The sequence below is a fragment of the Tympanuchus pallidicinctus genome, unplaced genomic scaffold (assembly GCF_026119805.1).
Source record: "Tympanuchus pallidicinctus isolate F22 unplaced genomic scaffold, pur_lepc_1.0 scaffold4, whole genome shotgun sequence".
NCBI lineage: Eukaryota > Metazoa > Chordata > Aves > Galliformes > Phasianidae > Tympanuchus > Tympanuchus pallidicinctus.
In genome coordinates, this window is record NW_026294758.1 from 37,839,473 (window position 1) to 37,853,477 (window position 14,005).

The window sequence follows — 14,005 nt, forward strand, 5'->3', positions numbered from 1 at the left end:
GCTTGGGACTGTTACTGTTTGAAACTCCTGACTCTTCTCAAGATTGTTTCTGTAACTTGGCTGTTTTATTTACTGTCCTTATTGAAAAAGAGGCAACTTGTCCACCTTCTTAGTAAAACAGCTCAAAACTTTTTCTCAACATTTGTACTGTAAAATATTTCTAGTGCAGAAGAAAGGAAAAGGCTTACTAAATTGGACATTTCATGATGCTTGTTCAGATCTGCTTCTAATTGCTATCACATTGGTAAGATACACATTGAAAACAATACTCATGTTAAGCCTGCATTTTAATCACAGAATCACAGAATCACAGAACTGTAGGGGTTGGAAGGGACCTCCAGAGATCATCGAGTCCAACCCCCCTGCCAAAGCAGGTTCCCTACAGCAGGTCGCACAGGTAGGCATCCAGGCAGGTCTGGAACATCTCCAGAGAAGGAGACTCCACCACCTCCCTGGGCAGCCTGTTCCAGTGCTCCGTCACCTCACTGTAAAGAAGTTCTTGCGCACATTGGTGCAGAACTTCCTATGCTGCAGTTTCCAGCCGTTTCCCCTTGTCCTGTCTCCACTCACCACTGAAAACAGTCTGGCCTCGCCATTCTGCCCCCCACACCTTAGATACTTATAGACCTGGATCAGGTCCCCTCTCAGTCTCCTTTTCTCAAGGCTGAACAGACCCAGTTCACTCAGCCTTTCCTCATAGGAGAGATGCTCCAGGCCCTTCACCATCTTCGTGGCCCTCCGCTGGACTCTTTCCAAGAGATCCTTGTCTTTTTTGTACTGGGGTGCCCAGAACTGGACACAGTACTCCAGATGAGGTCTTACCAGGGCAGAGTAGAGGGGGAGGATCACGTCCTTCGACCTGCTGGCCACGCTCTTTTTAATGCACCCCAGTAAGCCATTGGCCTTTTTGGCCACAAGAGCACACTGCTGGCTCATGGCCAACCTGTCATCCACCAGGACACCCAGGTCCCTTTCCGCAGGGCTTCCCTCCAGCAGCTCATCCCCCAACCTGTACTGGTGCATGCAATTATTCCTCCCCAGATGCAAGACTCTACACTTGCTTTTGTTAAACCTCATCTGGTTTTTTTCTGCCCAGCTCTCCAGCCTGTCCAGGTCTCGCTGAATGGCAGCACAGCCTTCAGGCGTGTCAGCCAATCCTCCCAACTTCGTATCATCAGCAAACTTGCTGAGGGTGGCCATTATCCCCTCATCAAGGTCATTGATGAAGATGTTGAACAAGATCGGACCCAGCACAGACCCCTGAGGAACACCGCTGCTTACAGGCCTCCAACCGGACTCTGCACCACCACCAACAACCCTCTGTGCTCTGCCAGTCAGCCAGTTCTTAACCCACCTCACTGTCCACTCATCTATCCCACACTTCCTCAGCTTTGTTATAAGGATGTCGTGGGGGACAGTATCAAATGCCTTGCTGAAATCAAGGTAGACTACATCAACTGCTCTCCCCCTATCCACCCAGCCAGAGACAACATCATAGAAGGCTACCAGGTTGGTCAAGCACAACCTCCCCCTTGTGAACCCGTGCTGAGTTAATAATATAATAATGTTAAGTCCAAATCTAGTTCTCCTAAGCGATGCTTTAAAAATGCTTCAAAACCCTACTAGATTTCTGTCAAGAATGCAACCATTATTGTTTAGTATAACCAAAGTAAATGAGAAAGAAAGGAAATACATTTGTAGGTTTGTTTGTTTTGTTTTGTTTTTAACACTAATATACTTAGTATATTTCTAATATATATATATATATAGCCTTATATATATATATGTAATATATATATATATATAGCCTTTCTGTATTTGCAGTCCATCTAATATCTCACACCATTCGGTATTTCTCAGGATACACTATTTTACATTATTACTTATGAAGGTACATGTAGCTCGCCCTGGAATTAATGCTTCCTATTTTTTTCTACTGAAGCAGTGACAGATTCCAGCCATGAACAAGAGTCTTCAGGTCATGCTTAATAAAAGTCCACATTAGGATCTGGAATGGGCTTGTCTTTCATGTTGCTGTCACAACTGCTGAAACACACTGCCCACCACTTCAGTGCACTCACATCCGCACTTTGGTCTCCATCAGCGTTCAGCAATTATCAGTGAATGACAGTGAGCCTTTTTTTTTTTCTGCATGGAGGAGTTCGATCACAGAACTGTAGTTGTTGGAAGCACATCTAGTTGAATCTCCTGCTAAAGCAGGTCCTGTAGGTTGCCGAGGAAAGTATGAGCAAACAACCTCCTGTGAGCGCTTGGAATGGAAGGCAAGCCTGACATAAAGATTGCTGCCAATTTGTATTGCACCCTAACCAGAACAGGCAAAAAATGTCTAAGTTTCTGAAAGTGTAAATAGTTCATAGAACATGGATTATTGTGCACATAGTAAACATTCAATTTTTATTTTCCCGAATATATCACCATATCAATGAAAATCATTGAACAGTGGAGGGAGACCCAAGGCTGGTGCCTGAATATGTATGGGAGGTCACCAGTCAACAGGTTGTGATGTTAGCGAGAGATGACTGTAACTTTGCTGACCCTCACTTTATAAATTCAGCTGCTGCCCGAGCCCAGCGTGGACTAGTATCTGCGCTCCAGTAAAGCTGACTGAGATTTGGACCAATGAACAAGGCTTTAGTCAGGTTATGCTGTGAGGCTGCTGGCAGCAGTTATTGGTGCCCATCCCATAGCATCAACAGCATTTCCTTGGTCCTGCCTGGCTCAGGCAGCTAGGACCCTGCAGGGTGCACTTGCAGCAGTTAGTGGTATGGGAACATGGCCCCAAGGGTGGTTAGTGTGGAGCAGGAGCTGGGAGTGTTTGCTGCTGAGAAACTGGAGTGTCATTGCTGACTGCTTTGAATATATGGTGTGAACGCAGCCTCTCGCAGTTTGTGACAGCTCCTGCCTACTGCAGCACCAGTGAGGGAGCAGCTTCCTGACTTCAGCTCTCCCTATCCCACTGCCCAGGACCATGAAGGTGGCATCTAACTGGACCTGTCAGTGGGCACAGCTGGGATGATGTCACCTGTATGATCCCATTTCCAACAGCTTTGCTATGGCTGTGTGTTCTTGTGGGAAAAGAAGTTGACTTGTGCTGCATGCTGGCACCGGAGGTGGACCAACTGATACTCAATGAGGTGACACAATGATAACCTTTAGTGTCCTGTCCTGCAGCCGCAGCATGCTCAGTTTCTGGCCTGCAGGATGAGCAGGGGTCTGCAGAACTAGTGTTTGTTGCTTCTGAGCACAGCTTCACACCCAAGATTTGGGCTGCCTTTTTCCAACAACATCCAGAAGACCTTAAACCCCTGCTCCAGTGGCTCCAACAGGAGATTGAGAGAATCGGCAGCAACAAATGATAGGAGGTGCCTGCAGGACAGTGCAATGTTGGCTTGACCAAATGGCCGTACGGGCACTGCCGCCATTCGTCCAAGACCTCATGCAGCCCTTTTTGAAGAGGCTTATCACTACTGTATAGCCCTATATAGCTTAGAGATCCATGATCAGCAGGGCTGCTGGGATACCCATGCTGAGGAGGGTGGGAGGAGCTCCACAGCCACCCTGGCCCCTCCACCTTCCATCACAGTCCTTCTGCCCCTGGCCCAGGTCACTGCCAGCCCTACAGGCCCCAGCACTGAGTGGCCCCAGCACTGAGTGGCCTCAGCATCCTATGTGGGCATCCAAAAGCTCACCACCACAACCATTTTATCCTCAGAGGAGGAGATGCAGGAAGAGCGGGTGCAGTTGGCAACAGCGGGCCCCTCCATCCGGGGCAGAGTCCACTTTGGTGGCCATGGTGCACATCAAAGAGGAAAGCCCACAGCAGCACCCAGTACTAGCCCTCACCCTGCAAGAGGGCTCAAGGAGCTGGGAGGAGAACGTGTCACCAGGATAGGCTCATTTCCTGTCATAGTGCCAGCTCCAGGCCATAAATGATGAAGTTAATTAATTTAGTTTAATGTTAGCCAACTGAGCTGTGATTTTATTTTCTCTTTGGATTTCAGATGAGTTAGTCTGAAGATAAAACTTGACTACTTTTAGGTGAGACACCTCAGATCTGAGCTTGCATCTGAGACCTACTCAAGATGAATTCTAAAAGGTAAGAGAAATCTTCCCAGATGAGTTACTGACAACTAACTCTGTGCTTCTCTTTCTGTACTCAAACACACTGAAAGTTTCATTTGTCGTATTTCTCTACGAAGGGCTTACTGTAGTTTCACAATCAGTATTCACTAGCTGTTTTGTATTCACTAGCTGTTTTCTTGACACATTTCTCCTTATGCTTTCAGAGCTGTGTGAATTGTGTCTGTCCTTTTTTCGTGATTGAAAATTTACTGCTACTCATGGCTAACAGATAAAACGAAAAACATCTGCTCACTTTTCAAGCACATCCTTAGGGATTTATTATTTTCCTGCATGCCTCTTTCACCAGATTGAAAGGAATATTTTTTTCTTAACAGGTGAAATAATTAACACTTTGGAATCTAGAGTCCAAAAAACATCATTATATTGTTAAGCATATTAAACATGTTATAGAGAAAGGTGATTGCGAGCTTGAAGTCTAAATGCTTCTGCTAGACTGATCACATCTCAGTTTTCCCTTTAAGTAAACAGGGCTCATCAGATTAATTAGTAGAACAGGCAGGAACAGGAGATTATTTTAAAGCTGAAGCATCAGTTATCTACATCAGACATGTCATGGTAACTGAAATTACTGTACCAGGTCAGATGTCATTCTGTCAGAGTGCTCCTCTGTTGCCATCTGCCACAAGGCAGCAAAATGTAACAGGATACTGGCAGGAAGGTTCAGCCTCTAATGCCATGCCAACATCCATCTCCGGAGTCATGGGCCGACATAGTGAAATAGGAGGCATTACTTTTGGAGCAGACCTTCTTCTATAGTCAATTAGTTTATAATCTGCTGAAACTTCATATACAGTAGATTCATCCTAGTAGTAGATTGCATGTTAATGTTAAAATCCATCTTTAATCTGCCCTTATATTTAAAGAGCAGAAGAAATTTTATGATTACCTTTAATGCATATATTTCAGCTCTTGCAAACAAAATTAGTCCTTTAAAAAAATTGAGCTTGCATACTGTTGTAGTCCATATATTTCCTTAATTTACAATTATGCTGCAGGCTAGCACTTTTCTCTTGTTTTGTTCCATTCCTGGGCTCTGGGTTGTGGGGTGGAACTTAACTGCTACTTTCAGAGCAGCTGCTGATTCATTTTTTCCATTCATTTGTTTCCAAGTAGCCTTGGAAAAGCTTTTGAAATGAGAATGAGTTAAGTACAAGGCTGGGCAAGGTAAGAGTGTGGTCAAATTACATAACCTTTGCATTAGAGTCATCAGAGGGTGCAATCAAGAAACGTCTTTACCAAACATCTAAATGTCTTCAGATGTATCACTGTGGGCCACCACAACACTGCTTTTGAATTCCAGCTGTGTTCTTCAAGACAGTTGTAGTTCAAGTGCTGTCCATGAACTGTAAGCCTACAGAAAAAAAAAATGTTTTTGTCTAGTTAATGAGCACAAAGAAATCCTAAGACAACTCATGGGAGGTGTAACATCTATCAGTTGAAAGTATTTGCTTGATTTGTTCATGCTCAGAAGAAAGCTGTGTATATACTCTCAAAGTGCTTGGGAGTTTCCTCTAAATTTTTTCTCTTTAAAGTGAAAGGAACCACTCTCAAAAGAGCAAGAAAATGTATGATGTGATTACAGAGATTATACAGAGGTCTCTGTGATACGGTGGATGTGTGGCAAGTGGAGCAGGACAATTAGGATATGGGAGTACTAATGAGAACCAGGTACAGGTCCATTGCTGTTTAAACTTCTGCTGAAGCATTTTTCATTCCACAAGATCGTATTAGCAGCATGTTCACCTATGTAAGTTCTTTGTCTCATTCTAAACTTATGGCCTCTTTTGAGAGGTTTGCGTTGTGTTACATGAAGGCTGGCACTTGGTTGCATATGCCGTGATTTTTATGGCTCCTAAGATAGATAAGCCTCCAAGGAGAAGGTTGAAGGTCAGTCCAAATTAGGTGATTACAGAATTACTATGAAGAGTAGAGTAAGAGCAGGCAGGTGGTCAGCAAAGCAATGATATGAAGCACTATTTTCACAGCAGTGGCTCCATCTTCAGCATAAAAACATTTACAATAATCTGAATGTGGTTATTGGTAGTGAATTTATTAGTTTCCTCATTGTTTTGTCAGTTAATTGCTTCATGTTTCATTCTTCATGTCTTCTTGTCATGACTAAAAATGTAATGGACTTTAAAGAGCATACACATGTATATGGATAGTTGAAAAACCTTAGTGAAGAACATAAGAGTGCAAATGTATATTTCAAAGTGGCATGAAAGATAGTATGCCTAGTATTTGGTGGCTAGTTCTGCTCATGACAGATTCACTGTGGGGAATTCACTTTGAATTTTTCAAATTTGATAGTTGGAGTAAGAGATGTTAGTCTGCATAGGCTAAGTGTGATAGCAAAACTTGTGTTCAAAGAGGCGTTTCAAAATTGCTTGTATGGTTGGCCAGGCTTAGTTATTTCTATGCCTACCTTCAGTTACAACCTTGACTCTAGGTGGCAATAGACATACACAGTAAGCTACAGTGATCTGGAAAATGTTTTGGATATGCTTTTGTTCTGAACTACTGCTAAGAATTCAAGCAGTGACATCATGAATGCTAATCATTTCCTGACCATGATACATAAATAAAGCACATCAAGCCACAGGTTCCCAATTACAAGGTGACACAAAGTTTTCAGCATAATTAGAGTAAAAACGTTTCGTCAAGAGTTTTTGGTTCATCTCTTGTTTATAGCTTCCTTCTTCCTCACCCCACCAAAAAAATGACCAATTTATGGGAATTTGTTGCCTTTGCTTCTTAACACTGTCTTTATTGGCTGTAACTGGAAAGCAGTCTTCTGATTCTGTGTTGGCTCCGTGGGCTGAAGGCTGCTTGAAATGTGTTCATTAAACATGGCAAAGAAGGAGGTAAGTACACTAACTTTGAAAAAACTAACTCGTGGAGTAGTATTTAAAATGTGGAGTGTAGGTAACAGTATGTTGGTAATGCGCAGGGAAATATCAGAGGATTTTTCTAGCAGTCATATTGAAGGTTGTTTCTTTAAAATCCTTATTTCAAACTTTACATATAAGAGATTTTGTTTTTGATGCAGCAAACAGTGTATTTTAATTATTGGTATTTCATTTGTAAGCAAACTCATTAGTACATTTTAAATACTCTTGTTCAAAATTTACAGCACCCTTCTGGACCTTTGATGACTTTCTGGTAGTTACTTCTAAGGACTTAAAAATTCTTCTTTTTCTCTTAAAGACATACAGTAGTGAAAAATGTATGATTGTAGGGGTAAAAGTTGTTTCCTTGTTGCTGATGTGCTATGATTCTCAGGATTAAAGTTGTGAAAGGAGGATGGAAAAAAAGTCTTCTTGTTTGCTACTCTGTTTTCCTTTTTAAGAATGACTGTGTCACGATTGAGTCTGGGTATAAAAATACTCCCCTTTTTTCTGCTTTCTTAAGAGAATATGAGAGGTTTATATTTTGTTGGAATATGATGAAAAATGTGGCTTATCAAGTATGAGAGGAAGAACCAAGTAAAAAAAAACAGTATTGTACTATCTTCAATGAACTTCAAATCAGAGTAAAGAATTTTTATTTATGCTAAAATATGAATGGATATGAGCAACTTCTGCTCTCTGTTTTCTTGCTCAGTTGAATTTTGTCGTCTGCTTAATTTGAGCAATGCACCATGCTCTAGCTAAACAGGAACATGACTGACTTCACAGAATCTAGCTGCAGTGTCAAATACATTCTCGCTGCAGTCTGATGCCATAAAAATGCTTATTTTCTTTCAGTGCTTCGATCTGTAGAAGAGGAAGTGTATTGTTTTTATTTTCTTTTATGTTCTGCATTCTGGCAGCTCTAACACAAAGTTCATTTGATCAAAGCTCTATTTTAAACAAATTGATTTTGCTTCTTATTGCATAAAACACATCTAATATATGAGAAGTACTGTGGCAGCAAGCTACCAAAATCCTATATTTTCATGACTTTCAGTTGTAAACTTCAACATTTTTTGATCAAGTAATTACAGAATGTTGCATGCATGCTCCTTAATACTTACTGTTTTTATGCTTTTATCTGTTAATAATTAGAGAAACCTATCCATAAACAGAAAAGTACACTTCAGATATATCTTTGTATTTCCCAGTATGTACTGTGCAAATTCAGACACAAATGATAGGAGGGAAAAACATTACAGTTTCTCACTGATTAAATGGAAGCCACAAAATAATTCTGAAGTGCGATTCTGAACCGCAGGATGATATGAGATGGAAGGGAATGACTAACAGGCAAAAATGTTTATACTTTGGATATTGAAAATAAAATCAATAAATATAAAACTGCCTTAATTTCTATGACATGGCGAGGCTCCAAGGTGGAATTAAGATGGTTTCAGTCCCCAGAATATGCTTTTTTTTTCCTTATGAATCCTTACATGCTGTGTGTGCATGCCCAAAGTGTTTTAAAGAAAACTTGGTTTGCAGTATTCCACTGCATCAAACAAGCAGGTACTGAGAGTGCCTGTTTTGAATGCCATCAAATAACATAAAAGGCAGAATGGACTCCTCACCACCCTTCATTGTTTTGAGATGAGAGGAAGATTCTCATCCCTGCATTTCAATGCATTTCTTCCTCCCTCTTTTCTACCGTGCAGATTATCTGTGCATATCCTGGATCTGTCAGTCCTTACTACTCTACTCGCAAAGCTTTTTCCATTTTCTGCTTTAACCATGGTTAGTTGGTCTTGAATTATTCTGAGGCTAGAATTGCTCATTTTTAGACTGATTTTTAGTGATGAGTTCAGCAATCAAAATGCTTTTTCAAGTTTCTTAGATCACGCTGTGTGGTAATTCCAGTTGTCTACAATACAACCTGAAATAAAAGTGCATTATCAGATGCTTTGTTTTAGCAAGAAAAATGAGAAACACTTTTAAAGACATGATTTTGAAGGTCTCAGTATTTCACTTGTGCAGCAGCTTAGAGTGTAATTGATTTTTGAGCTGCATTATTCTAACTTAAAGTGCTGCAAATGCAGCATAGCAGTGCTGTAAATGCGTGTGATTTCAGGACAACTCACAGGAGTAAGCAATAACTGTCAGAAATTACAAAAGCAGGCCCTTGGTTGTTTTTTTTTTGTTTGTTTGTTTGTTTTTTAATCTTATGTCTCAAACAGTCATGGAAGCAGCAGTATTTTTAATGTGGCTTCTTAAGAAAATCAGAGCTTCTCTATTTACAGCATGTATGTAAGTAAAAAATGAATTATAAAACCATTCCTCTGAGGCTGCTCACTTTTTCCAAGGAAATTTGAATTTCTTTTTTCTTAACTAACTTTTTAATTTTAAATGTAAAAATACATAAGGTACTTTCATATGAGGTAAGCACTTAAGAGAGTGATTTCTCTGACTTTTAAAACTATTATTTAAAAGCAGAATATAACAATTACCAATACTTTGGTATAACAATAATGTAAATACTAATTGTTTCAGAAAGGGCTGACTGTACCAGAGAAGAAATCCTCCCAAATCTTGATAATTTGCTGAATAAAAATAAGCTTATATTTACTCTACTTTCCTCTTAGAAATGTTGGTACCTGAAGATGAAACTGTCAAGCAATCAGCAACAGACCAGTTAGTCAGATTGAAAACTGATTATATGTTGTTTTTCTGTTAGATAGTACTTACTAGCTTCTCAAAGCAGAACGAAAGCAGTAATAATCATAACTTTTTGTACCCGCATAACTGGTACAAATATTTCAGTATTGTTAAGTGGGACTTCTGCCAATTGTTTACTGCTTGCTGCTCCCAATGGAGTGGTCCAAGCAATGGCCTGCAGACCAGGACCAGCTTCACCAGTGGCCTCTTCTGCCATCTTGCTGTGACTCTTACCATCATGCTGTGATTGATGGGGAGACACTGCCTAGTAAATTGAGTTCCTAAAACACTGCCTCTGAAAATAAATACACCTTCCTATGAAAACCAACAGTGAAGTTGGAATTACTTGCAGAGCAGTCAGCACTTGTGTCTTGAAAGTGTAGTGTCACACACACACTATGGAGGTGTCCTCAGCTGACATCTGGGCTCCAGCAATTGCAGCTTGCTTGGGACAATACCACTCTCTGTAAATCAGCCCATGGCTTTAACTTCTGCTCAGATTATGCCATTTAAACAGTGAGTGCACTCAGGTGCACTCAGAGTGCACCATGTTTGACTCTTGTCTCCAGCCATGAGTCACTAAAGGACAGAGTTCTTTCTTTGAAGTGGTTATCTGATGCCCCCTGTACTCTCATTCTGTTTAACCCTTGATTTTAAAGTAAATAATTTTAAATTACTTTAAAATAAAGAGATTGTATAGACTGGAGTCTTTTTTTTTTCTCCAGCCTGAAGCAGGAAGTTTTTTGTCCTGTCTTCTCTAAAGCTTGAAATATTTGCTTTGTTACATCACTGAGTGCCAGCACGAATCTCCGTCCTGTCAGCTACCTTCTCTACAAGCCGTATGAAGTGAATTGATTATATCTAGTAAGAAAAAGATGGAAAATGGGATTTTGAAAACTGTTTAAAGAGGAAGACTTGGAAGTCCTTAGGTCATAACTGAAGAAAGTCTCACAGAAGAAAACTTATGACTGTTTGACAGGCAAGGGAGATGACAAATCAGAATTCCAATTTTCTAGGAGTTCTCGGGTAGGTGAGATGTTCAAAAAATCTGTTAACTAAGCTGATGGATGCAAGGAATGACAAAGCAAACTGAAGAGAGGAAGTGTCCCAGACCTATGACTACTCTACAGAAAAGTTGAAATTTCTCATTTTTAGAAGCAGAGATTATGTTAAGGATCAAGAAGGGCTCTTCAGATATCTAGAAAAATTCTAAGGGGTTACTGTTGAGATAAAAATCTTAGGAATCGTCTCATGATGAGCTGTGTCAGAGGCAGAAGTGGTTATCCTTCGAGATTGTCATGCTTGTCTCCGTGACTGCGGAGAGGTCATTGTGAAGGTAGGATACTTCTCAAGATATGGAAACTACTGCCTCCTAAAGCGGCAGAAAATAGTCCTACAATGAGACCTCATAGGCCTCTTTGGAAAATTGAGAAAGTGAGACCAATTACATCGTCTGAAATGTTATTTTTTAATTCCAGGCATGGATATCCTGCCTTAAGAAGCAGTATAGTGGTTTCTATGGAGTTATCACTGGAAGCCCAGAAATTTATCTATTATTAGAATGAGAGAGTAAATCATGCTGTCACATTTTGTTCTTCCTTAGGTTTGCACTGACTTCAAAGGTATTTACAGAATTTTTCTGGGGAGAACTTGTGGTTGGATAGTTTATATGAGAGACCATCAAACTGACAAAACATACCTCATTACGTTCCTGTCTATTTGTGGATCCTAATAACTTTTTTTCCCCACGTCAAATAAATTCTTCAAATAATCCTACTTACTTTGAATAATTCTTCATTCAAATACAGTGATGTCTGAACTATCATAATAGAGCTTGAGGCTTAGATACCAGTAACTACTTGTTGCAAACACTGAGTGGTCTGACTGAAAAAACACCATGGACTTCACCAACATATGTTATACTGGCTGTGTATGATTCAATATTTGAGATCATTGTCTTTCTTAACTATTACTGAAGCACAAGTATCATGTGAACTGACACCTAATGAACATTTATACACTGACTTGAGTTCTATCATCCTTAATTTGAATGCATGACAGTCCTCCTTCCTGGAAAAGCTTTTGTTAGCAGATCAGTTTCTCTGAATAGAGGCCAATGATGAATAATATTCCTCAGAAGACTAGAATTGTTTAACATTTTTTAATGAGATAAATAGTGGGATCAAGTACACCCTCAGCAAGTCTGTGGATGGCACCAAGCTGAGTGGTGAAGCTGATATCACAGAAGGGTTGCCATCCAAAAGGACCTGGACAAGCTTGATAGGTGAGCGCAGGTAAACATCACAAATCTTAACAAGACTAAGTGCAAGGTGTTGTTGCTGGGTCTGGGCAATCTTAAACACAAATACAGGCTGGGCAGAGACTGGATGGGGAACAACCCCATGGATATGGTCTTGGGGGTACCAGTGGATGAAAAAGTGGGCATGAGCCAGCAGTGCACACACTACCAGCCAAGAAAGCCACCTGTATCCTATGCTGCAGATCAGACATTTAGAAGAAAATTTTCACTATAAGTGTGATAAGGCACTAGCATACACAGCCCAGAGAAGCTGAGATGCCCTGTTGCTGGAGCCAGGTTGGACAGAGCGCTATGCAGTCTTACCTACTGGGTGGCAGCCCTGCCCACAGCAGGGGGTTTGGAACTACGTGGTCTTTAGAGTCCCTTCAACTCAAATCATTCTACATCTGTGATTCTGGCACTGGGATACAGTGGCAGCATGAGAGCAATTTTACTACAATCAGACCTGGAATCATCGCTGCATACTTTAAAATAAGCAATAATTCATTACTCTAACTCACTCCAATATGTTGCCTATGCATCCTAGAAGTTGAAGGGTAAGACTAAGACAGGTCATTCTGTTCTGTTGTAGTCCAGAATCTGCACGATAATGTTAAATTTTATGCTATATTGAAAAACAGCCCTGTTTCTGCTGCAGTGCTGCTACACAGCATGATAAAGCAGTAGCTCAGTCATCATCTGATAAATGTGTGCTCGTTCTATCTGCTCCCAACCACAGTTTTGGACTGTTTCATGAGTCTTCTAAATTTATATCAGAAAATAAAATACATAAGCCTAATAGAAGGCTGATTTGTTAATGAAGAAATGGGAGTACAAGGTAAGAACTTGTACTAGTGACAGTCTTTAGCAGTTTCATACTGTGCTTTTCACTTCATCAGTTCTTGAAGATCTACAAGGATGCTAGGAAAAGATAAAAAAAAAAAAGGAAAAAAAATTCAGGTCTCATTAAATTTTTTGTTTTCAGTGTGTTTGGAAATGATAAAACAGTGAAACTGGGTGTTCCCTCTTAAGTAGGTTGGTACATAAAATGTAGATTAGTTTTGGCTTCTTCATTCCAAAATCTTGATACTTCTTCAGTAGATCCTGCCTGATAAAATACAGTTGATAGAAAACCTTGTTCATATTCTTGATCAATGGAAAGTATGGTCTAATAGAACACACTGAATAGAATGGGCACCTGGGTGCTAATCCCTTTATTCCAGGCACCCCAAGAAAACAAAAGAAACAAGGCCATTGTTGTTTTGGTGAAAGTTTATATTAAGCACATTATCCTCCTTCAAAATCTGTTTTCAATAGAAGATTCTTGGACTTTGAATAAAATGGAAGGTTTAAAAGGCATACTTTGACAGGCATGCATATGCCTGCTTAGGGCGCGAAAAGTGGGAGGTGTGAATATTTGTTCCTAATGGGCATCTGGAATTGAGCTGGCCTCGTTTCTATTATAGTAACAGCTTTGACACTGGGAATATATAATTCATGAAGAAAGAAGCATAAGGTGTAAACAGGAAAGTTGTCTCTGATCTTAAGGTAAGGCCATAGAAATAGGACTGGTTGTCTACAGTAGAACTGCAGGAGAAAGCGTACTAGCAATTCTGATTTCTAGAGATAACAGTAGAAAGGGTACATGTTAGTTCTGTGGACTTTGAAATCTTACAGTGTCTGTTATAAAACACATCACACGTTTTCATATCTGTGAAGTGCTAGAGAAATGGGGGTGAGGATTTCCAGCATGCCTTTGTAGAACAGACTTCTAGGTCTTTATATTAATAACAAATGATGAGTTTTGATTCCAAAGAAGACAGAATTTCTGTGCCTGAAAGAATATTCACAGCTGAGAATTAAAATCCAGAGATTTGCAATTACGAAAATGCTTGAGGTCAGAGGAATATGAACACCTTACTGTGTTCCAGTTAAA

General features: G+C 40.2%; 1 protein-coding gene across 1 annotated transcript in view; it reads left to right on the forward strand.

Moving 5' to 3' along the window:
• Positions 1 to 5,223: 5,223 nt before the first annotated feature.
• Positions 5,224 to 14,005, forward strand: part of TRPM6 (transient receptor potential cation channel subfamily M member 6) — a 95,177-nt gene continuing 86,395 nt past the window's right edge. The window contains exon 1 of the mRNA XM_052700866.1: positions 5,224 to 7,028. Coding sequence (XP_052556826.1) covers positions 6,999 to 7,028 — 30 coding nt within the window. The 5' untranslated portion in view covers positions 5,224 to 6,998. The remainder of the gene's footprint in view (positions 7,029 to 14,005) is intronic.